Here is a 27,266-nt window from a genome sequence, read left to right as displayed (position 1 = left end):
CTTTTGTTTTTAATCTTTTTAACCCTTTTTTGCGCTTCGAAAACGATTTTAGGATACATTCAAATGTATACTTTAAACATTTTTTAATTTCTCTTTCTTTAACTTATTATAATAACATTATTATTTAACTCGGTTTAAATAAATTACACCAACCCTATTACTATCTTAAAATATTACAGTTTATTATACATTATTAAATTTTCTCATGATAACAACTTTCCTGAATACACCCCTGTGTATTAATAAGTCAAACGCAACTTTTAGGAATTTTGCGATAACTAAGGGGAAAAACTAATCAATAACACCAGACCTAAATATAAAATTCCTGGAAGTAATGCGAAGATTAAAAAAAAAAGCACATTGTTCTTGCAAAGAAGAATGAATTTTTACAAAAATTTTTAATCAATTATTTAAAAGCATTTTGTGTTAAGAAAAATAACTTTTAAACTTTTCAAAAACATTTTAATTAATACTACTCATTATATACAACATTTTACTAAATTAAAATTGTTTAAATTTCATACTTTCCAGGCCTACCAACGTTGAAAACAACGAAAGCAAAAAGTAACTAGGAAAATGTAAGGCATCCTCGCCTTGTCAAAAAATGTGGGCTATTTAGTTGTAGTGGAGGTTATTTCTTTTTATTAACCAACTTATCGGTCTATTTGTGCTTTTATCGAGAGGTAAGTGACTTCAACCAAGAACCCTGCTGCGTTTTTAACACCGATTCTTACGTTTATTCACAACCTTACTTCTTCTTAACCCTGTACTCAATTAGTTTGGCCCCTTATTTCTTAAAAAAAAATATTTAGATCTATCTCACACTATTTCTGTTAACTTAAATTGTTAGAAATTTAATATATTTAATTATTATAAAAGTTTGTGATGTAGAAGTTAACGTTGAAGTAAAAAAAAATAATGTAAGATGATTAATGAATGGAGAAGTTGTTTGGGTTTGTATTTTTATATATTATACAGGATGTTCTAGTTAGCAAATTGATCAATAAGTTTAACTTGATACAGTATTTTTTTTACTGTAATAAATCAAAAATTAGTCAATAAAAATAATTCATACTTGGGTAAGTATTTATTGTGTTGTAAGTATTCATATTATTTCTATAAATTAGTTTTTATGTATTTTTTTATATTCAATTAAAAATCGTAGGAATACCAAAAATATAATGATGATTCACTAATTAAAGTATGATTTAACAGTTACTACTAAATCATGTGTTCATTTTATTTTGCAAGTTTTACAAAGTAAATTGAATTATTGATAATATCTATAATATGAATAAAATGTGCCTTTACCTTTCATATATACAGGATGTTCAGAAATTTTCGGATAATCTACACGTAGCGACATTCTTCGGATAATTTGTCCATAAATAATCATTAATATTCAATATCTGTTGATAAATAATCTGTAATTTAGAATAAAAAGAATTTTGAAAACTAGTTTTTTTTGTTAAAGTTATTTTCTTTAGCTTTAAAGTTCATTTTTTAACATTTTTTCACATTTTTTCATTATATCTTCATGAAAAACACATTTGGCAACATAGTAGAACATTTTAACATTAAGATTTTCGATTCAGAGTCGGTCGTAGAATGTCTCTACGTGTAGTTTATCCGCCAATTTCTGAACACCTGTATATAAGTACTACCAACTTAGATCTAGCTGAAACTAAAATCTTAGCCTTTTAAATGTTTTTATAGTATATGCTTAACATATCTTCCTTTCAAGTTAAATGAAATGTCATTTTTAACAATGCACTAAGTTTACGTTATTAACTTTGTAATTTTGAGGTACATATGTATTATAATATGTATAGTTGATATCTGTTGAAATCATATAAATCATAGAGTGTTAAGTAAATATATTAAAAAATAGTTTTATTTCAAGAAATCAATCTCTTTCCTTTTTCAAAATGATTTTCATGCTTCTAAGCGATATTTAGCCGTCGTTCATTAAAAAAATTCAATAAATTGAAGGAGAACAAGTGTCAAAATAAATGCGGTGTGTTTGTAAACTTTTTACGACTTTTTGCAAATCAACAACAACTTGGCCTCTTAAATCAAGTTTGGGTTTATTTTTTGATGTTTTCCCTTCCATATCGAATGCTTTAAAATAAATATTCGCACAGGTTTTCAAATTTCTATTATTCAAATTCCTATTATAAACGTTTTACAAGAATGTCTTCTAAAATAAGGCACCATTTGCTCAATGATCGAAAAGTCATAAGCAAATATATCAAACTGCTTCTACATATTTAACGTACATTATATTGAAAATAGGGAAAATTTTAACCTAAATTTGTATTAACAGATAAATGCAAATTACGCTTAATTCAAAATCTATTTCGACGCATACAATTTCCATTAATAATATCCAAACCTTTACATATATCTTCGTCTTTCGACCAATACAAATCACTTTGAGGCAATCTATGATAACCAAACAACAAAAGTGTTCCTAAAAACCGTTTCAGGTTTTTGATCTCAAATTGGAACCAGTGATGATTAATGGCGTGGGCATTTTTTCCAAAATCTATACCAAAGATTAAATTAGTAGTAAAAACATTAAAGTTATTATGATTATTAGATCTACACCAAACTTTTTATTCCATTTTTAGTCTTTTCACTTACTTACGTTTCATCGTCACTGTTTTTATTGTCATTATGGATTTATATTTCAAAAGCACCAGATAGCGTCATCTTATTGGGGTGACAACTTCAGATCATCATCACTATTCTCTTCATACATGACATCTACAAATTTTTTTTTCTAGGCGCTCCATACCGCTATGACAAAATATATGGTAAAATTTCGGCCCATGACCTAAAGTCGGCCTTTACCAACTGTTTTATAGAAACAAGACGAAGTACTAGAGTGGTTGGTAACAGGCCAGCTTTACGTCACAAGCCGAGATTTGGAAAGGTTACCCTAATAGGCACCTACTATCATTATCGCTTCCTAACTCATTCAAGTCTTCTAGAGTCGCCTCCAATTCATTTCGATTCCTGAAAATATCTGTGTATGAGTCTCCTGCATACATCTAGGATTCTGTCTTCTTTTTCTTCTTACGTTAAGATATCTGTCTTGTTTTCTTCTTAGAATAAAAACTACGGTAAATACGACATCGTTAAAATTAAATCATTTTTTTAAGGAAATAGAAATTATTATTAAAATATTTGTTTTCGTTATTGTACAAAAGGATGCTGTTAAAAATAATTAAATTTGAACTAATCATACTCCTTGTCTTATTTTCCATATCTATGATTCACTGTACACCCCTTTATTATAATATTTATATGTATATGGCGCGTAATTATTTCAAAGAATTAGATTCCCTTTTCTTCTTCATATAGTATAACCGGGTTTATAGTGTTTTACGCCTTCCGGTTCGTAGCCTCTTCTATCCTCAAAGTCTCCTGGTCTCAGGTTTTTCTCCAACATTTACACAAAACCTTCCGGCTCTGATACTCGATTGTTGTTTCATTTCATGTGGATCGAATTCATATAGTCCGTCCAAGTTGTATTTAACATCCTCCAATTTTTCTTCTTGTCTTTGTATATGTCCTTGTTTCTTATGACATTTAAAGGGTGTATGAATATAGGCTCTTACCAAGTCCGATCAACAATCTGCTCCTCTGTAACTCTTATGTCTTGAACTTTTCAGTTGGTATTTTGTTTTACAATTATACGGGGTACCATCAATTTTATCGAAAAAAGTTTCAGATAAAACTTTCATCATATGAAGGCGGAAAATATTCTGTATAGTTTTCATTGCATTTTAGAAGCGCCATCTATGTCTTTCATTTGCCTAAGTTTTTTTAAATGGATACATATATTTTATTTCATAACGATGGTATTCACCATGACAAAATAAAATTTATTTGTTTGTCTGATATACCATTATCAGTTTTTCAAAGTTATTTTTCTCTAATTTTTTTGGAGCGAGATAATTGAATTATAAATTAAAAAGAAACAGAAATAAGGCTTCCGGGGAGGGGGGTTCCATCCAATTCGGATGGTGTGTGTTCTAGAGACTGGACGTCGCGTCGCGTCTTTATTGCACCTTGTTTGTGTTTAAGCCATTTAAAATTTGTGGATGTTTGCATGTATCAGTCTTTGTCCATTATTATTTAGGACATGTTCTCTATACCTTCCAATAACCCTATCGTTAAAGTCACCCATAAGAATGTATTGTCGTTGATCGCCGTCTTTTATAAATAAATCTTCATGTTGGTCATAAAACTTTATCTAGAATTGTGGCGTCTTATTTAATGGATTAAGATTTGCAGTCCTTATTCTTTCACTTACAGGTTCCTAATCGAATAATTTATTTATTAGCTGTCTATTGCTTTTAAGAATTGCACTACAAATAAATATGAATATATTCTTCTACAACTCGATGCCGTTAAAGAGCGGCAATGTCGAGTTTTCCCCGTTTCATAATTTTCCTCTCAGTCCTTGAATGTCCATGTTCCAAAAATCATTTCTTTATGTCGATGCAATTGCCCTCTTGAAGTTTCATCAAAGTTCCGGGACTAATAACTGAGATTATTTGCTGGTTTACGTTTATTCTGAACAATAAGGAGCTGGTCTATTGCTTAAACCCAGAACCTGGACTACCAGGTAATATTTGATCAAGGTTTTTTCTTCTCGCCTTTGGTTATTCAAAATCTAACCACAAGGCAGTAGTTTCGGTGCTATCATCTGGGGCAAATGAACCCTGTTTTTTTTTGCGAGGTGTTACTCATCGATCCCCTACCCTTTTTCAATCCGGCTTGAAACAGGCTGTGGCGAGTTTCCTTTTCTTTTTGATCAAATTATTCACACCCTTTCTGATCCTTTCTTCTCTTTGATTGGGTATTTATATAACATTATCCCTTCTTTGTGACTTCATTTAAGGTTTCATTTGAATTCCATCGTAATGTGTGTTATAACGCTAGAGTTGCTTTTTTACTATTCTCAGGGCTCATAGCTTCTTCGTCGTGAATACCACTTCACGGAAATAGCATACCATAAGTATCTCTAGATAACTTGATGAGTTTCTTTTAGTTCATCGACCCAGGCCAGACAACACTGTATCCACTTCTGTAGTTGAATTGAAATAGTATCTCATACTCTTTATTCATTCCATGAATAAAGTACATGAATTTTATTTTCACATTCTTTCTCTCGTTTTGTTATTCAATCGTTACAACTAGGTCTGGTTTGTTACAGTAGATATGCTAAGCTGCTCTTTATAAGATTGATTTTTTTAACTATTTACAGGCGGTATTTAAACTCTGTTTTTAAGGATTGTTGCCTTTTTACAGACTTTTTCTACTTTGATGATTTTTCAGATTTTATGTTACACATATTTTTTATAAATTTCACTTGCTATGCAATTGCGTAATTGTCATCAGATGATATGTCCTTTGCAAAACGTTGACTTGTTTTATTTCAACAGGTTGTTGCTTAATAATTGACGATAAACTCTGTAGACTTTTTTCTTTTATATCGATCGAAACATATAGCAGCGACTTATAATAAAACTAATTTAACCTTATTTAAAGATTTTATGATAGTAATTTTATTTTACTCTTAACCACTGGTATCTTCACAACACATTTTATCCGGTGTTACCAACGAACGGCTGTACCAGTGGTATTACCAAGCTGATGTCACGTGTTGACAAAGTGAAAATTTTGTTCTGTCTTCTCCGAATTACCTTAGGTTTCGAAGTGTTGATGCGTTTCCTGTATTGTTGCCTGTTGTTTATTTATCCCATCGTATTCCCACTCTTCCTGGGTGCTTCCTCTATGTTGTCCTCTCAGATTTTACGTGGTCTTCCTCTAGGCCGCTTTCCATCTATCCTCATTTCCATGATTCTCTTTGGGTTGGATTGTGATTACTCATCTTTCTTAGTTGTCCATACCACTGAAGTTGTTTTATTTCTGTTATTTGTACTATGGGATCCTGCTCTAGTTTTACTCTCATGCTTCTGTTTCTCACCCTACCGCGTATCGTTCTTCCTATCACTCGTCATAGATACTTCATTTCTGGCGCAATTTCCTTTGTTAGGGTTGGCATATACAGAGGTATCATAGAATAACTATTTCTAATTTTCAGAAATGATCGAAGACACTTAAATGAAAATATTTGCCTGGCAGATATTTGGTATAGTCATGTTCTTACCAGATGGAGCGGAAGAGGGGGGGGGGGGTCGATTTCTTTGCCTGCACGTTCACCAGATATGACTCAAGTTGATTTTTGAATTTGGGTCATATTAAATCACTAGTTTATGGAACACTGTCAATACAGACGAAGAGTTAGTGGCTCGAATTATTCTAGCGTTTGATGATATTCGTGAACGTCCTCAGCTATTTCGAAGAGTTCGAAAGAGTGTCGTAACTTCGAACAAATTTTCTAAAGCTTAATGCAGTATTATTTCTAATAAAGTATTTCTTAACTTAACTGTTTCCTGTATAATTGAGATTGTTATTAAATATTTCTAGACACCCTGAAATTTATTTCAATAGTTTTTCTGTATTACCTCTTTTATTTCCTATTAAAGTTTTATTAATTTAGTAATAATATATTCTACTGGCTTTATTTCTATATCAATGGGGTGGCATTCCGGCTGAGATGGAATATGATGGCAATTTAGCTGATATTGGGCAACAAATCTCTGAACTATCCTCCGAGTACTTCTTTTCTGTATATATTGACGGGAAACTTGATAATCGTTATTTCTCTGGTGCTTTTCTTGGTTAAACATGTCGCTGGTTTTCACAGCAGGATGTAGCATCTCTTCTAAGTCATGTTAACCCTAAATTAGGTCCTGGTCTGGACGGTCTGCCGGGTAAGCTCATCGTCCTCTGCGCGGAGGAGCTTGCTGCACCCTTATTTCATATTTTCTCTCATTCTATGAAATTCTCCATATTGCCAACAGAATGGAAAAAAGCCGATATAATACCGATCTTCAAATCCGGTAAGAAACACCTTGTCAATAACTATTGTCCAACTTCGCTTCTTTCCATTATTTTGAAAGTTTTTGAAAATTAATTTACAATAAATTATACTTTAACCTTCAACCTCAATTTGGAGAATCAGAGAATCAACGTTCATATCCGCGGATACTTTATATATGAACTCTATTGCATCAATTTGTTGTTCTGGAGTAAGTTTTGAACCCTGATTTAATGGATCTAGTAATGCAGGTGCAAAGTGGAGTGGCTTTAAAGCACGCTCTTTTCTCTTATCAAATGACTTCAAAATATTAGCGATCTCATTTCATTCATATTCATGCCACTTTCGGAAAGATTTTCACTTAAAGTTACTTCAACATCTGATATATATTCATAAACCTTGTGAAGAATACAGTCTTGTGTTTGAAATTTTTCTAAACATTCCACAATTGGTTTTAGTATTCGAATAATCGTATCAATTTGAGGCCAAAATGTTAGATCATCTAATAAGTTTCTTTTCATATCTGCTGGTAGCACTTCAGATGACTCTGCTTTTAGAGCCAGATGCTGAAGAAACATTTTTGATTTTTTAAAAGACTCGAGACAGGCCAGAGTAACACGTTGAGGCAATTTTAACAAAATATTCAGATTCCTGTCTTTATTAATTTGTATGAATAAAGCATTCAAAACATGCACGCTTTTGATCTTTTTTGCAATTGCAGTTAAATTGTCCATAAATTCCTAAATAGAGTTACAGTTTAGTATATCCCGGTAAAATAAATGAAAAGTGTGAGCTAGACATCCTAAAGGAATTATATGAGTGTATTTTTCTTGGATATGTTGAAAAGATTTTTGCATATTTGCAGCGTTGTTCCCCATCACACTGAAAAATTTTTCAAGTCCATATTTTTCTATCACTTCGCTTAATTTTTCAAACAAATATTCTGCGGTAGTATTAATAAAATCCACAAAAATACGTTTTGGTTTTGTTACTATGAAGTTGATGATGGCTTCATTTCTAACATTGCTCCACCCAACACATTGTAGGTTAAGGTTATCCGAATTTTGTACTTCTAATTCACGTTTTAATAAAGCATACTGATTATCTAGATACGTTGTTGAAATAGACTTTCGTGAAGGTAATATGTAAGCTAGTCTTAATGTATTAAAAAAACTTTCCCACAGAGGATGCTCTACGATGGAGAAGGGTGTTCCGGACGCAAAAATAGCTGTGGCCAGCTTACTATTCAAGTTTTCCTAACAATATAATAATGAACTATGTTATTTAGGAAACTATTGCCAAACACTTACGTTTTCTGTAGGATTTATTGAGACTGCAAATTGTTTCAATCGCGTGGGCGGGGCACATTCTTGCTGCTGTTGAGACATTATTGAGGTCATTGATGATGATGATGAAGCCAAAGATAGATCTGCTTTAAATTGGGTCTTTACATCCATTTGGACATTTTATACACTTTAAAATATGATTCTCCATTTTGTTTAGGTTGATGAATTATATTTAGCTTTGCAGTATTTACAATCTACTGATTTGTCTTTTTCTTCATCGAACAAATCTCGAATTTTATGCCTTGGCTTTCCCATATTATATAGATTTCTGTAATGGATAACAATAAAAAAAATTATATAACCATTTTTACCTTTACGCTAAGCCTAATAGTTTCAAAATTTCCTTGTATTTCAAAAACTAGGAACGCTATGATTTTTTTAGTGGTATTTTCGTTTTACGAAAAATTAACAATGGGATGCGAAACACGCATCGCTTTGTCTCTAATAATAACGAAGATACCCCGTATTTGCAACAAAAATGTACATTTATTGTTTTAGTAACAAATAATTAATAAGCACTTACCTCTATAATACCATTAATACCCCAGCCACAACAACAAAATTACTAAAGAATCAAACATCAAACGTATATAAATGGTTACAAAACCACCAGTCAACTCAACAAATGAACGAATGGTAACCACTAAATTTTATCGAAAACACGACGCGACGACGGCGCGATTTAGGGGAATACCCTAATTTTATAAGACGATTAGGGCGACCAGATAGTAAATTCCTGGTATATACCCGGTATAAGTACAATATTCTCCAAATAGGTATATACCACCCTACACCTTGTAGGTATATACCCAAGTTCTATTTACCTACCCGTTGGGTATTTACCCCCCGCCCATCACTGAGGATACATCATTCTATTCTCTTGGAAAAACTCGCTAAGTTCAACTTGTCGAATGGCTTGCTATCATGGATTGCTTCTTACATTTCGAATAGACGTCAAGCAGTTAAGGTGTTTCTAATTTTAAGTCCGTTACATCGCGCGTACCACAGGGTAGTTACCTTGAGCCGATTTTGTTTTTAGTTTATATCAATGATATTAATGAGTGCTTTCTTCATTCCAATTTTTTGCTGTACGTGGATGATTGTAAGATCTTTTCTGGAATTGGATCCATATCTGACTGTTTAACAGTTCAGCAGGATCTGGAACGCCTGGAAGCGTATTGCTTAAAAAATTACTTGTTTCTGAATTACGATAAGTGCTATAGTATCATATTCAGCAGAAAGAGATACCATATAAATTTTGACATCCGGTAAATGTTACTTCCAAATTAGGGACCTGGGCGTTGTTCTTCATTTAAAATTGCTCTATTGCGGTCATGTTGATACGGTTATGTCTGAAGTCTCAAAAAGATTGGGATTTATTATTCGAGTATCACGTCCTTTTACTAATATCCAGACATCATTTCCTTGTATGCAGCGTATGTTGGTAGTGTTTTGAATTTCGCTTCGGTGGTTTGGAATCCCTCATACGCTGTATATATTGATCGTTTGGAGGGCCTGCAAAGAAAGTTTGTTAGATACCTGGCCCACAAATTTAACCTTCCGTATTGTTCTTATGCCCAGCGTTGTTTGATTTTTGGAATCACATCTTTAAATGGTCGCCGAGGTGTTGCTGATATGATGGGATATATGGGGGATGTGAGGGAGGTTCTCTTTAATGCACTTTTCTATCTACCTGTCTCTAGGTCTTTAGCCTATACGTACTCACCCTTATTACGTTTTATGCACTTTTTCAATACCAATTGTAACAATTTTCATTTATTTATTGTCTCGCCTCTTGTCTTCAAGAAATATGTACGGAATTTGAGCGTTTGTTATTATTATTAGTTTTCTTTTTTTTGTACATATATAAATTGATATAAATATTATTTTGTTAGAGGATACTTGATTGGGGTTCCTCCCTGTATGTATCCCGAATAATAAATAAAATAAAAAAATATTTTGTCCAGGCTTCTTTCTGTTTTTTGACCTTTCTTTTACGCTCTTTTTTCATATTATCTCCCTTGTCTTACTATCTTTGGCCGCATGTTTCCTCCGCCACTTCCAATATTGTTTCAATCAATCGAAAGAGTATTAATATAAACGTATAATCTCATTCGAATAGTAAACCATTGAAATTCCTGGCATTACCAAAGATTCCTTGTTTGGAGAAAAATCGCATTGCTTGCAATACTAAAGCAATAAAACTTGATACTCTAAGTATGGAATTACACTGCATTCAAGGGAAATGTTCGCTTTACAGCAAATGATAAAATCTATCGATAATGAACATCCATTGGAGTATATATAGTTAAAATAATAACGTCGTGGATAATGCCTGAAACTTAAGACATTCAAAAGTAATTTGGGTAGTTTCTACAATCATCGAATTGTAATGCCAATATGATCCGAAAAAAATTAACAATACTAGCCTCTCAATTATAAAGTTACTAACGTACCTGAAAACATCTTTGGTAGTATCTGTTAATAAATGACATCATTGTTTTTCATATTTTGGGTAGATTTAATTTTTATATTGATGTATCCGTTAGCATGTATTTAAACATTACGATATTTTATTGAATATAGAATTGAAGAATAAGCCAGAATTAATATCATAACTAGATCATTCTGTATAATCATAAAAAGATTTTTTTAAACAGATATCTCGGGATAAATAGAAAAGGTTTTGGTTGTGAACATTTTCAAATTCCTTTCTTTAAAGCACATATATTTAGTTGTTTTTCACAATTTATATGGTGTGGTCAATTATAGATTAGCTTTTTAACTCTTGCAGGTGGGCATACAATGGACCTTCACAGTAGATTTAAATAACAAACACACTAACTTTCTTGGTGATTGGGATATTGCACAATTTCAATTAAATCAAAACATAAAAATAAAAAAAGGTAGTGGGTTGCATGTAATAAAATAAAAATTCACCGGTTACGGTGCAATAATATTCTAGTCAAAATCAAAAATATTACCAAATAATTAAAAAAAAAATTAAACACCAATGACTTACGCTAAAGCCAAAGAACGCAAATATAAATGCGAAATTTGTAATAAAAAATTTTTGGGCAACAATGACCTAAGAAAACATTATCGTATTCACACAAATGAACGCCCCTACGTTTGTAATGAGTGTAATAGAGGTTTTAGGCAGGCTGGTTCACTTAAAAATCATATCGCTTCGCAACATTCTCCAGGTTTACAAAGTAGTGAAATTTACATATGTAATTTTTGTGAAAAAGCCTTCCCTATAAAAGAAAGATTAAGATTACATCTAAGAGTTCACACCGGACACAAACCGTACTCTTGTGATATGTGCGATAAAACATTCGCAAGAGGCGGCCAATTGGTTCAACATAAACGTTCGCATTCGGGTATAAAACCATATCAATGCGAAGAATGTAATGCGACGTTTACATGTTCCGCCAATCTAAAATTACACACAAAAAGGCACAAAGAAATACGAGATTACGTTTGTGATATATGCGGAAAATCGTTTTTCCGTCGGGACGCGCTAAAAAAACATTTGGATTGTTTCCACCAGAATCTGAAACAATTTCATTGTAAAATATGTAACAAAGATCTGAAGGGGCATTTGCCTCAACATATGAGAACGCACAAAAAAGATAAACCTCACGGTTGTGCTCATTGCGGCGCAAGATTTGCGCAAAGATCGCAATTAACAGTCCATCAAAGAATTCACAGTGGTGAAAAACCATATCGATGTCAAGTTTGTTGGAAAGCTTTCGCTCATTCAACGGCATTAAAATTACATACTCGTAGACACACCGGTGAGAAACCGTTTAAATGCGTTTTGTGTGAAAACATAGCATTCGCTCAATTGCCTCATTTAAAAAAACACATGCTCTGTATTCATAAAACGAATAAACCTTACGTTTGTGCTTATTGTAAAGGTTATTATAAAACTAAAATCGAAATGGAAAATCATTACGGAAGTTGTAAAATGTATCAAAAACTGCCAAAGATTGAATCGAATCCGGTTAGTAAACCGATTGAACCTCCGATGGCGATTGAAAGGATGAGATTTTTACTTGCCATTTTATTGAAAAAAATCTCGGATCCGGAGAGATTGGAAAAATTGGGTTTTAATAAACGATTAATTGATGACGTATTGATTGAGTCAATACAAAGCGCTGGACGTGATCCTTGCACAGACTGCGATATTTCTATTGCCGATAAATTGAAAAAGAATGTACAAATATTACTTGAATGGACCGTTCCTAAGGAATATATGGAAAAATTTCGAATAGAACAACGTTCTACTGAGGAATTATTAGAAGAGTTAACGTCTTAATACTAATTTTTTATCATTTATTTTTTTTAATTCATTTTTTTTATTTATACGATATAGTTCCTTGTTAATTAGTAGTAGTTAACTATTTGGTAATTAGATGTTTTTTCTTTTCTATTTATATTTAATACTGTTTATAACTAGAAATGTATTTAAAGTAGTTTTATTGGTTTTTAAAACTAATAACAAATCTTCAAGTTGGATTAATATTATATAATTAGATCGATTTCTATTTAAATCTGCCACCAATTAACCTAACTTGAATATTTTTAACCCTTTAACATACAATTTTTACTTTAAATTATTAATTGTTTTATCTTGTAAGAAATTAATTTATTCATCGGTTCTTTTTAATTGTGATTGATTTTTTTTAATTTAAAATGAAGGAATACAATTTGGAAATCCTGATTTGATATTGAGGTTACTATTTTTATCGTCAGTGTAAACTCCCGGTTTTTTAATCAACAAGCAGAACTTATTTTTTACTTTTTTATTTCATAATTCATTTCTAACTTCGTTTTAACTAAAATAATTTTTTAACGTAAAATATTGTTGAACATCAATAAATTTATTTGGTGTTTTTTCAGCATTTCTGTTTGGATCGTCGAAACAAGTGAGGTTATTTTACACTTGGTAATTTAATCAGCACATTTTCTATGGGTTTTATCTATATTAGACGATTATCCCGTTTAAAGGAATTTCAGAAATGTAATAACTTCGGGAATATAACTGTAAATCTTATTTGCCTGTTTTGACAACTTTTTGACGAGGGCAAGAAGGCTCAAGAAACTTACCTACTTGTAACTAATTGAACTGTTCAATAATATAGCGGAATATTAAAAAAAATGGATACATTAACAATAATCTACATGATCACAAATTCTAAAAAATGTTTGATCCCATCAAAGCTTCGTTTTACTGTTTTCATTTTTCTTTTCCATGTTCTCTTTTGGCTGGGTTTCTTTTTCTGTCCATACTCAAAACGTATATCATATGCTGCGCAATTCCAGTTGTCATAATGTTCTAATAACTATTCATGACAGTTTTGTTTGTTTCGAACATCATTCACATTCTGCAGCAATTTCATAATGAGTTAGAAGAATTGGATGACTAAGTTGATTGTGAAACCAGGCGTATGTATTGCTCTATCCAGAAAAATCTCACTTCCAAGGTGAAAATTGAAAGAAAAAATATGTGATTGACCTAATAATATTGTTTCTACCTAAGATTTGTTCGGATTGGGGAAATTTATGCATTAAGCATGTTTGAAAATCGTTCTGAACATCGTTTCCTAAGACTAATACCTCTGCTTTTTTCACTACTCCTCTCCAGTCCTCCCTGTAAAGTGCTCGGCGGCTCCATTATTTCATTCTCGGCCTCCTCTGTTCAGCCGCCACATCGTCCAGTCATCATTTGCACGGTCGTCCAGGAAGTGTCGACCCCCAGGTTTCTGTCGGTATGCTCTTCTTAACGCCCACTCTTTCAATATTCCCTCCATGTGGCCAAGCCATATAAGTCTGGCATTCCTGACTTCGATTATAAGGGGTTGCTCATCACATCACTGGTACACTCCCTCGTTTCTGCCGATCTGCCACAAAACACTATCCCGAGTAAGGCCATAAATTCGTCTGAGAATTTTTCTCTCCCACTTGTCCAGGTGTCACTCTTCCTTCTTGACTAGTACCTATGTCTCACAGACGTAGTTAACCAGTGGACGCAAGAGCGTTTTATAAATTTCCAGCTCGTTGTTCTGCTAAGAGGGATCCCACATTTACAAAATATCGAATATTCGCCGATAATAACAGTTGTCGCATCTCAGTCCATCTCTAGACATGAGCTTATATTTTGTCTTATTCTCGTTAACATGGAAGTCGACTCGGACTCCCATTTCATCTCCCGTGGACTTGTGCCCAGTTCCATTTGTCCTCTGCGTAACAAGTACTAAGACTAAGACCGTAGCGAAATATATGCCTGGATGCAGCAAAATTCGTTCATATAAAGGCCTGGTAGAATAAAGTATCGATTTGAAATTGAGGTTGATTAATCTTTAAACTTTTATTCAAAAATCATACTAAAATTTCTTGAGGAAAGATGGAAATTTTATTTTGTAACTAATACATCAATTATTTTCCTTCTCCTTTTTGGGACTATTGAAGCCTTAAAGTAAAGTAAAAATTCTGCTAAACGTTGCGGTCGATTAGAAAACTCTTTTGACTTTAAGTAGCTTTATAAAACGTTCACATAGATCCTGTTTCAATTGTACCGACCAGTTGTAGTTCTCGAATTTAGAACTTAACACAACTTATAACACAACTTGGAAACATTCTTTCTAAACTATCATAGTTTCTGGACCTACTGAAATTATATTCTTCAAAAATGTACTTCAATATTATAAACATGTTAATTACAACAGGCAATGCATGTCTTTGACTTTATGTTGCTGTCATTTTCCTCATAAACGAATGGTCGAAAAATTTCATACACATCGTACTTTTACGCTATGAAGCAATAATTCTTAAAGTTGTTGAGAGGTTTCCAACGTCAATATCGAAATATCAAAAGTACTGTTTGTTAACATAATCAGTCTAATAAACGTGGGCTTTATAACAATCAAACTACAATATCTGAATTTTCAGCTATAGTCAGAAACGTTCATAAATATTAAAGTGTGTTCTAAAATCTTGAAGCAGAAGTGTTCCTATGATTTAAATATCGTATGAATGCTGATATGTAATTTATGTGAAGTGGTTGAAAAAAGTTGTTGTCTAAAATCATGTGTGATATTGTGGTTCATTTTCGCGGGATTGATATTTTATGTCAACTGAACTTATTAGATGACCCACGTCCTTAATTGAAGAGATCTTTCAAGAGCGACTTGGACTCTAGGTGATGATTCTAATCTAACAATTGCATTAATGAAATGTTAAAATTCATTATATCAAAAAAAAGCATACAAACTTGAGCCCTCGAAATTGGAGCTTAGAAAAAAGTAGGTTTGAAATTTGAGTATTTCCCATAAACTACATATTCCCCATAAGAATGAAATTGTAATGCGTTTATAATGTGGTTAGTATTACAGTTAGAACGATGAGTTGAGCTAATGCTTGTTATTTAGTAGTTTATCTAGTATTTTGTAAGGTTTCACCTTTCAACATTTTCTTGTGTGTGTACATATGGAGTTCTTCCTTTAAATACTTCTGTGGTACAAAAACACGATACTGCTTCTTGTAAATTTTTGTATCCACTTTGTAATTGTTATTTGAGAAGTAACTAGATCCTCACAGTATAGTACAGATTTAGTAAAGACCAAGTAAAGTACAGATTACAGGTTTAGTAAATATTGTTATTAATATAAGGTTGTTATTTTTAAAATGAACCCCAACCACAAAAAGAAACGTTTGTTTAGTGCGTAAGAAACGCAATCATATTCATAATCTTTGTCGTATTTACTTTGTCAACTCATCTCTATTTATTACGAAAGTGAGTTATAAATCCGCTACTTCCTGTAAACCGAAATTATCACCACTTCTGTATGTTCTAATAGTTTGTTTATTAGTATATGTCATAGAAAAAAAACAGTTTTTTATTGCTATTTTCCAGTTTTTTTATGTTATCATTTATCATTAACATAAAAAAACTGGCAAATAGCAATAAAAAACTGTTTATTTTCTATGACATATAATTAATGATAAATGATAACATAAAAAACTGTTTTTTTCTATGACATATAATTGAATGTTAATTATCATGTTAATGATAAATGATAACAGATATCACCAACAGACATTCTTGGCTCACTATACAATATTGTATAATGTACTACCTTTGACCCATTGTCTTTTTCTCTTATTTCATATTGTTGTTTCTATGTTGTTTCAAATTTACAAAATATAATTACCAAAATAATAGTGTTGTCTTGCAGATAACGTTTACCATATTAATCTCTCTACAATAGTTTTTTCCAAAACTGCTGAATTTCTAAATGGTACATTTCCATGAAAAAACCTACAAATTGTCCACATTAGAAAAGATGCTGTACAGTATGACACTTTGCTTTGAAAAAGATTGGCGATAACGCATATCGCAGCAAAATTTTGATAATGTTAGCGAAATTTTGGAGACTATGAGGAAATCTAGTACAAAGAAAGTTTTTTTTTCGATCACTAGAATGAGTTTGCAATGTGTGACCTATCTATTTTAGTACATTTTTTTGGCATGGGATAGTCAAAGACTGTCGGTTGCTTCTGTTGGTATTGAGTTCAAACTCAAACAAAAAATTTTTATTATTCTTTCTTGCGTTTTTTCTTGACTGGGCTAGAAGACTGTTATTTCTAGTTCTTGTATATGAGTCACCAACAACCATTTCGCTACGGTTTACTTGAAATATAAGTTGCTGCGTAAATGCACCTCACTCCTGCGGAAAGTTATAAATATTACAATACAGCAGGAAGAAGATGTCAAAAATTATAAGTATTTCGTTGTTTCATAGACTTTCATACACTTTTTTTCATAGACGCTCATACTTGAAGCATCTATGAAATCATCAATTTCAAAATATTTAGATATTTATTATATTAGAATCAACCAAAAAGCTTTAAAAAATTCTTGAAAATTTTACCGCATGCAGATATCAGGATTTTCAAATTGTTGATTTTTCTTTATTTGAGGTTGGCAGGAACCACACACAACTAAGATGAACTGAGAACCAAAAATAGTACAATTTGTTGAACACAATAATTCTTTAAAAGGAGTCGAAGCTGTTTCTAAACGTAAACCTTTGGTATAATCATTTAGAAATATTTTTGATGCTAAAATATATAATATTTGAATAAATACACTAATAAATTCATGAAACCTTTCCATTTTAATGTAAAATGATGCCAAGCATATTTAACATGTTAATCTCCACATTGGAGATTTAAATTGATTTTGGGTTATAAATGATATTTTCTATTAAATTTTATATAATTTTTACGTTCACATGAACTTGTTGTTTATATGTAAATTTGCCCAAATATTTTTTTTATTTTCAATTTTTATGATTGTAAACATCGATAAACTTGGTAACTTTTAAAAATTATTTTAGTAAAAATCTAGAGGGTGTTCTGAACGTTCTTTATATCATTTACCACACATGAAATAGAACCGTTAGATGAATATAATTCTTGTTTATTAATTTTTGAAATGAAATCAGATGTAGTTTTTAATCAGGTTGTAAAGTGTTTTGTTGTTTGATATAAGACAAAATGATCGAAATTCTTAAACATTTTTCAAACCTACATCATTTCCAGCTATATCTTATGTTCCCATATATTATTTGCATTTGATTTTAACAACAATTTAGGTCAATATAAATTTAGAATACATCTGAATATTTAGTAACGATTATTATTAACAAAATTACATCGTATTATAGCTAAATTTAATTGATTTTAAGTAATTAATACATATGTTGATTGATAGCAAAATGAAAAGCAATAACGTTATAACAACAAAAATTCACTTCAACAAAACTTAACAAATTCACATAATAAATTGTTCTGAATATTTCGTAATATTTACATGTTATTAATGTTTTTGCTGAAAAACAAAGACGATATTGCATCTTAAGGAAGATGGTTTTAGTCTATCTTTTTCAGCTTCATTGTCATTTGTGTTTTTAATTGCACAAATTAGTTGTTAACCCTAGAACGAAAGAAAGAAGTTATAAAATGGAGAACAAAATTTTCCAAACTTTTTTAACTTTACTTTATTGGCACAAGTTTTGGTTTAAACATTTTAACAAATGCATATACTGACGACTGCTTGTTGTAATATTCAGAAAAATGGCTTATCCATATCCATCTTACCGATAATTCCTAAGAAATATGATTTTTTACAAAAAGTTCAGTCAATGGGACAAATCTTTACCAATAGTCAATAGTTATAATACGATTTCTGTTATGAATCATGAATGAGGCTCAGTACTAATACTTTTCTAAAATAATATTCTGGAATATTATCACGTATCAATAATCCTTCCAATATTTATTTTTTCTAATATCTTATTGATACTCATGAGTCAAACAACTCCATTCTAATTTGTTGATAACTGATACCCAGAAATGTAAACAACGTTGCTTACATTATTTTAAGATCATACACAATTGCGCTATTGAAAAGGATTGGAATGTAATGGATCGCAAATGTACGTTAAGGGTTAAAGTTGTTTTCAACCAAAAAACTAATTATAGAATATAGACGCTCAGGGTCTGTTCTAAAAAATAATTCGTTTCTTTGTTGGTATAAATCATATCCAAAGCGTTTCTTTTGATACTAGTTTACTATTTTGCTCTATATTTGCCTCCTGATCCATCAATCATCAAACGGAGCGTTAAGTTGTTGATCTACTTTAACACCAAAATGAGCCAAAACGTAATTATAAAATAGGTTACGAAAATAGTGTTGCGCTTCTGGACGCAAAACAGTATATAAGTTATGTATATACTTACATATTTTTCGCTGATATGTTTTTTTTGTCCTAAATAATAGAAGAAATTGTATTGATATAACAAAACAAATGGTACATGTAGGTTATGACCAAAACTCCTTTCAGGGAGCATAAATTGGCCTGGATTCATAATATCACTATCTTGCACCTAGTTTTTTCCTTGGTAACACTTCAAATTTTTTATTTACTAACAAAAAATCTTGATTAATAATTGTCTACACTATAAACGACGAATCATCAACGGTTTCATATCCAGTCAGTATATTAGGCATTTTTAGTACTGAGTGATATGCAAGAAGTGAAATAATATGTAGCTCTTCTTTTTCCTCTATAATATTTATAAAATACAGTGAAATTCCCCTAACTCGAATCACTAAGGGAGCGGAAGAAAACTTCGAGTTAGAGAAACACATTTGAAGCCTAGTCAAACGCTTGAGCTTACGAAAATTATTCGACTTAGAGGATAATTCGAGATATAGAAGTTCGAGTTAGGGGAATTTCACTGAATGTTCAATTTACAATCTTCTCAATTTAGTTGGTTTTTCTGTCCACAAATTTCTGAATTGTAGGCATTAAATTTTACACATACAAAACACTCTGCATCGTTTTGAATAAAATTCTGGGGCACGTCCTTTGTGTAAGAATTTCCTATACGAAAGACTTTTAAAATTTACTTTTCGTTGTCATTATACTTTTAATAATTTTTTTTTCAAAGCTTTGCCAAGAAATCTGTTTTGCGGTAACTAAAAGTTGTTTTCAAAGAATCCTAATAAATCCTATAGTTAAAATTTTTTTAAATCTTGTAATACTACATTATTCTTTGTTGCGATGAAATTCCCAGGAGAAATTGAATGCGAAGGTTTGATACCAGTTGATTTCTTTTCAAATGTTAGAGGTCTAAACCGTTTTCATAATCAATACTCTCAACAATTACAAGTTAGATTATTATTAGATTGAAAAATGCATGTTAATGTTTGCAATTTACTTTATCGATTATTATTATTATGGATGATATGATATAGGTCTTTGGATTCATTCGTCTTGGTGGTTCAATTCATTCGTCTCCAAGTCTTGGTTGTGGTAGGAAAAAATCACTGCGGGCGGTGTTCCAACAATAATAAACAACAGTAAATGTCTCTCATATGCTTTCTTCAGAGCACAACACTTTTTTACCAGTCCAACATACATCTTTCTTTTTGGTCCATTCAAACAATTTCTTCATATTTATTTTTCTTTTTATCTGGACTTGCAATCGCGCTCATTAAATTATTTAATAACAGTTTTATGGATAATAGTGACTCCACGGCACTTCAGAATACTGAAATCCTTTTCTGTTTGTGATTTTTTAAGTTGTTTGTACTAAAAATCGGTCTTCTCTAACAGATGTCTAGATAATCTTTTCCTATTTTAGGTTTTGATTAGACTCGCTTGGTTTCGCCATATTTCCTATACGTTGTTTGAACTGCGAGATATGAGTAGGTACTTGCCATTTGTACTTGAGTCAATCCTCAGTTCTTGATTTTTAAGTTTTATTTTAGATCAGAGAAACTTCTACTCGGGCGGCGAAGAAAACTATTAAATGGTACACAAACATGTATTAAACACGTCCATATTCATCGAAATCAACTAATCATCTAAACATTTTTATGAGTCATACTTTTGTTTCAAGGTTTTAAAGCTTCTACAATGTTCTTTCGCTATATCATTTTAAAAAAATTTTACAATAAACAGGTTTCCTAATACTTTTGTCATCATTTATGAGGATATTACCATGTTATATACAGGCTGTTTCTAAATTGATGCGAAAGATTTCAAGGTGTAATTTTTCAGCAGAATTAAGGGGTGCCTTTCATATAACTTTTTGTTCAAAACCCCTTCTCTTCCAAGTTATAGCCCTCTAAAGTTAAGGGACAAAATCTCTTGACATTTTACAACTAGCAAATAGTTAGTTAGTTTGACCACAAAAACTAAAATAATGCTGAGATCAATTTGACATAACTTAATTTTTTTGACTAATAATAACCAATCTCTGAATTTATTCACTTGAACCTGTGTATTATTTTATTTTTTCTGATCAAACTAACAATTTTAGGAGGAAATGATTTATATATGATTGAGAAATTTTTCAGCCCCTTGTATTAACATTTTCGGGTTATAAAAATCGTCAAAAAGTGTCATTATATTAGCAACAGTTATCTGCCAAATTTCATTCAACTTTAAAGTGCTGTAACTCAGTGGGGAAGCGTTTTGAACAAAAAGTTATATGAAAAACCTCCTTAATTTTTGTTGAAAAATCACTCATTGAAATCTTTCGCATCAATTTAAAAAACACTGTATATGAGATGTCAGTACTATACATACATATGGGGAAGCGTTTTGAACAAAAAGTTATATGAAAAACCTCCTTAATTTTTGTTGAAAAATCACTCGTTGAAATCTTTCGCATCAATTTAAAAAACACTGTATATGAGATGTCAGTACTATACATATGTATGTGCATCATAATACATATTTTCAAAAGGAAAGTTTAAATTAGTTACATTCAATTATTCAGTTCTAAAACATGCTTTTAAATATCAATATATTTCGATTACATGACCGTTAGCTCGAGTTGATTCATTTTTTATTTCCAGAAGGACAATATTATGAAAAATGTTTAAGGTCATCTGGCGCGATATAATGGCGTCATCGACTGGTAGAAATTTGATGAGAAATGTTTTGGAAGGAAATAGCTGGTTATAAAAAGTCACTAAACCTTTTATAAAGAAATAGATCCATTATTTGTTTTTAGCATCATTACGTTTAATTTCGTATATACTCGAATTAAAGTTGATAACTATTATCATACTCTCATTAAATTTCATGAGTATCTCAATTTTAATGTATCATTTAATTGTTTGTACCACCTTTTAACTTAGTACGAGTTTGCTATCAACTTAATATGACATCATCATTTTTATTATTCATCATTTTTCATTGAAAATTCTTTGATTGTTGCTTCCTAGCACTTTCCAAGGTTGTTGCAAGATTTTTGGAAATTCAGTGGTACTCAGCAGTTGAATTCATAACATATTCTAGATGCACTGTATAACAAAAATATCTTCACTCTCAAGAACAAAAGTAGACCTATAATATATAAATACATCAAGTACACAATAGATAGCAAAATAAACTTAGTCTCTATCATCTGTATTGCAAAGAACCAAAATTATGTGAAATTATAATATTGGAAAACTTGCAACGTTTCTATGTAATACATTGCACATCATGAAAGCTTGTTTTTCATTGTCCATTGTGATACAAAATACAATAAAACTTGAATTTGGAGAATTTTTTGGACACTTATTTGCCTAAATCAAAACATGTCAAAAACCTTCAACAGAATCTTAGAATTCTGTAATCTTAGAATATAGTAATCGAGTATAAAACATCTATTAACATTTTCACACTTCGTCTTCAATGTGACCTATGATATATAGATGCATCAATTATACAATAGATATGAAAATAAACTTAGTGTCTATCATCAGTTTTGCAAATAACCAACATTATGTGATGTTATAATATTGGAAAACTTAGACAAAAAAGATAAGTTGTAAAATGTTTTGCATTCTCCATCATGACACAAAATACAAGGAAGCTTGAATTTGGGGAATTTTTTGGAAACTTATCTGATGATATCAAAATATGTCAAAAACCTTCAACCTTTATAATTTGTTGCTACTTTACATAGTGCGGTTTTATTTTTTGAAAAGGACATAGTTATTCATCTACTAACTCCTAAGTTGCTTGGTTTCGTGTCATAATATTGTATAATAAAAAATCAAGAATCTGTAGTAATAAATCATCATGTTTATTAGTAAATAAAGAAACATCTAGTGTCTTCGTCCTAGGATTGTGAATTATAAACAATGATAATTAGTTTAATAAGAATTAACTTAGCAAAAACTTCCAAACCTTTTACACATAGCTGTTCAAAACTTATTCATGGTCTCATTCCACATCAATTTTCTTCGCAACTAGCTCAACTAAAATTATTTTGATATGTTTTGCTGTCGACTTAATATAACATCATCATTTTTTTTAAATTTCTTTGATAGTGATGAATTGAAAATTTTTTGATTGTCTTTTACATTAATGAACCTCTACTTCCTAGCACTTTGCAAGGTCAAAGCACTTTACGATTTTTGGAAATTTAGTAGTACTCAGCAGTTGAATTCATAACATATTCTAAATGCACTGCATAACAAAAATATCTTCACTCTCAAGGCCAAAGTAGAATATAGTAATCGAGTATAAAACATCTATTAACATTTTCACACTTCGTCTTCAATGTGACCTATGATATATAGATGCATCAACTATACAATAGATATCAGAATAAACTTAGATGATAGTCAGTTTTGCAAAGAACCAACATTATGTGATGTTATAATATTGGAAAACTTAGAAAAAAAAGATAAGTTGTAAAATGTTTTGCATTCTCCATCATGACACAAAATACAAGGAAGCTTGAATTTGGGGAATTTTTTGGAAACTTATCTGATGATATCAAAACATGTCAAAAACCTTCAACCTTCATAATTTGTTGCTACTTCGCATAGTGCGGTTTTATTTTTTGAAAAGGACATAGTTATTCATCTACTAACTCCTAAGTTTTTTGGTTTCGTGTCATAATATTGTATGATAAAAAAATCAAGAATCTGTAGTAATAAATCATCATGTTAAATAAACAAACATCTAGTGTCTTCGTCCTTGGATTGTGCATTATAAACAATGATAATAAGTTTAATAAGAATTAACTTAGCAAAAACTTCCAAACCTTTTAAACATAGCTGTTCAAAACTTATTCATGGTGTTATTCCACATCAATTTTGTTCGCAACTAGCTCAACTAAAATTATTTTTGATATGTTTTGCTGTCGACTTAATATGACATCATCATTTTTTTTAAATTTCTTTGATAGTGATGAATTGAAAATTTTTTGATTGTCTTTTACATTAATGAACCTCTACTTCCTAGCACTTTGCAAGGTCAAAGCACTTGAAGATTTTTGGAAATTTAGTAGTACTCAGCAGTTGAATGCATAACATATTCTAAATGCACTGCATAACAAAAATATTTTCACTCTCAAGACCAAAGTAGAATATAGTAATCGAGTATAAAACATCTATTAACATTTTCACACTTCGTCTTCAATGTGACCTATGATATATAGATGCATCAACTATACAATAGATATCAAAATAAGCTTAGTCTCTATCATCAGTTTTGCAAAGAACCAACATTATGTGATATTATAATGTTGGAAAACTTAAAAAAAAAGATAAGTTGTAAAATGTTTTACATTCTCCATCATGATACAAAATACAACGAAGCTTGAATTTGGGGAATTTTTTGGAAACTTATCTGATGATATCAAAACATGTCAAAAACCTTCAACCTCCATAATTTGTTGCTACTTCGCATAGTGCGGTTTTATTTTTTGAAAAGGACATAGTTATTCATCTACTAACTCCTAAGTTGTTTGGTTTCGTGTCATAATATTGTATAATAAAAAATCAAGAATCTGTAGTAATAGATCATCATGTTAAATAAAGAAACAGCTAGCTCAACTAAAATTATTTTTGATATGTTTTGCTGTCGACTTAATATGACATCATCATTTTTTTTAAATTTCTTTGATAGTGATGAATTGAAAATTTATTGATTGTCTTTTATATTAATGAACCTCTACTTCCTAGCACTTTGCAAGGTGAAAGCACTTGAAGATTTTTGGAAATTTAGTAGTACTCAGCAGTTGAATTCATAACATATTCTAAATGCATAACACAAATATCTTCACTCTCAAGACCAAAGTAGAATATAGTAATCGAGTATAAAACATCTATTAACATTTTCACACTTCGTCTTCAATGTGACCTATGATATATAGATGCATCAACTATACAATAGATATCAAAATAAACTTAGTCTCTATCATCAGTTTTGCAAAGAACCAACATTATGTGATGTTATAATATTGGAAAACTTAGAAAAAAAAGATAAGTTGTAAAATGTTTTGTATTCTCCATCACGACACAAAATACAACGAAGCTTGAATTTGGGAAATTTTTGGAAACTTATCTGATGATATCAAAATATGTCAAAAACCTTCAACCTTCATTATTTGTTGCTACTTCGCATAGTGCAGTTTTATTTTTTGAAAAGGACATAGTTATTCATCTACTACCTCCTAAGTTGTTTGGTTTCGTGTCATAATATTGTATAATAAAGAATCAAGAATCTGTAGTAATAAATCATCATGTTAAATAAACAAACATCTAGTGTCTTCGTCCTAGGATTGTGAATTATAAACAATGATAATTAGTTTAATAAGAATTAACTTAGCAAAAAGTCCCAATCTTTTTAAACATAGCTGTTCAAAACTTATCATAACTTACCACATCAATTTTTTTTATGTATTTTGATAATAATATGTAAAAAGAATGTTTTTATTCTGCGATTATAAATCAGTTTCAACCCTTGCTTGTCTCCATAGATCACGTCAATTCTAATAACGCTTAAAACATTATGATGTTATTATTAAAAGAATATAATATATAGTTTTAATAAAGTTAGAAAATGACACCTCATATCTTAATGAGATACGAGATCTTTGAGAGATAGAAGAAAAATAAACATCAGGGTAGAAAACCATTTTTTTTATACAACCTTAAGTAATATTTGTTGCTTAACTTTTCCTATATTCATATATTTTATTTATTTCTTGTAACCATTTTTGTTGTTTATCGGTAAATTTAAGTAATTCTTATTTATTCTTCACTATAAATTTCGGTTAAATTGAAAATGACTAATTCTCTGAATTTTCTTTATTAAATTACTTCTCTCTACACTTTAAGTGTTTATAAGATACTCTATGCAAAATAAACGTATCGTATTTTCTTCTACTATACTCATAATTTTCGAAGTAAATTGTTATCAATTAAATTTTCTTGCTAATCGTTATGAAATTTTTGAAGCTATCAATATAATTCAAAAAGACACATTTTATTATTAAATTTAATTGCTAATTTAAATAACATTCCAGAATAAATTGCAGTAAAATTTAATATTAGGTACGCTAAAATCACTCAAGATGAATATATCTGCAATTTGATATAATTTGTCACAATTCAAGTGTTATGGTTTAATTAGTAAGAAGCGGATGGCAAAAAAAATGGTAAAACAGTTCTTTCGTAAATTAAATTTATTTCAAATATTCATTACTATAGAAATGATAAAGGTTTGAAAATATGTTCCCAATGTAGATCATCTTGAACTATGTCGAACCACAATAATTTAAATCGATTGTACTTTTCAAATTATTTATAGTGTATCACCAATAAATCAAGGTATGTTAAAGGGTTAATATAAAATTTTTTTTGTAACGACCAAAGAACCGTTAAGGCTTTTTTTATTATAGTATCAGATATATTACTTTTTATTATTTTTTGTTCATATTTTACCAAGATGTTCGATAATATGTGTCGAATGTGGTGCAATTAATTTAAATAACGTAGAATGAAAACACATACTATAAGATAGAACCAAGTAGTATGTTATGCTTTGTTATAAACATTTTCAACGTATTATTTTTTTTTTCAAAACAGGTGGTGGTATTTTCTTTTTATAATTACTCAAATTTTTATGTTTTTACAAAACGTAAATGGACGTTAAAATAATATGGAAATTTTTTTTTAAAATATTTTTTGTCATAATTTTTTCAATGTTCTTCCAGGTCAATCGTCGAAGGATAAAACGGTGAAATTAATTATAAGAACATTTACCTAATAAGCTTCTTGTTAAAACGTTCATTCTTTAATTATTTTTTTCCATATTATCATGTTCCAACATCATTTCAAAAAACATTAAAACCCAACCAAACTGTGATTCATCTTGATATAAAGTTATCGAAACAAAATAAATTTAAACCAAAGATATAAGTTGCCATTTATATGTGCGGAATTTTTACGATTTTGTGTAACCACCTTATTAAAATAAAAAACAAAAATCTTGTAAACTATACATTTCTACTTGTGTGCCATGTTGTATCACATTAGATAATAAATGTAGTAATAACTAAATATGAAGTTTTATTTTCTTTTT

At 30.5% G+C, this 27,266-nt stretch overlaps 1 protein-coding gene and 1 non-coding gene across 2 annotated transcripts; both read left to right on the top strand.

Annotated features, from left to right (window-relative positions):
• The first annotated feature begins 537 nt into the window (after nucleotides 1-537).
• LOC111415119 (uncharacterized) lies at nucleotides 538-27,244 on the top strand. Its single transcript, XR_002706358.2, has 2 exons — nucleotides 538-683; nucleotides 26,899-27,244. It is a non-coding gene; the product is annotated as an uncharacterized protein (transcript).
• Nucleotides 11,220-15,153, top strand: LOC139428870 (zinc finger protein 28-like). Its single transcript, XM_071198907.1, has one exon. It carries the CDS (start codon nucleotides 11,321-11,323, stop codon nucleotides 12,629-12,631), a length of 1,311 nt encoding a protein of 436 aa, XP_071055008.1. The 5' UTR covers nucleotides 11,220-11,320; the 3' UTR covers nucleotides 12,632-15,153.
• Nucleotides 27,245-27,266: the final 22 nt, after the last annotated feature.

Source organism: Onthophagus taurus, chromosome 1, assembly GCF_036711975.1.
Source record: "Onthophagus taurus isolate NC chromosome 1, IU_Otau_3.0, whole genome shotgun sequence".
Lineage (NCBI taxonomy): Eukaryota > Metazoa > Arthropoda > Insecta > Coleoptera > Scarabaeidae > Onthophagus > Onthophagus taurus.
This window is presented reverse-complemented; position numbering and strand designations above follow the sequence as displayed.

Excerpts from the sequence above, each read along its gene's own strand:
- LOC139428870 (XM_071198907.1), top strand. The coding sequence starts at position 11,321 with ATGACTTACGCTAAAGCCAAAGAACGCAAATATAAATGCGAAATTTGT.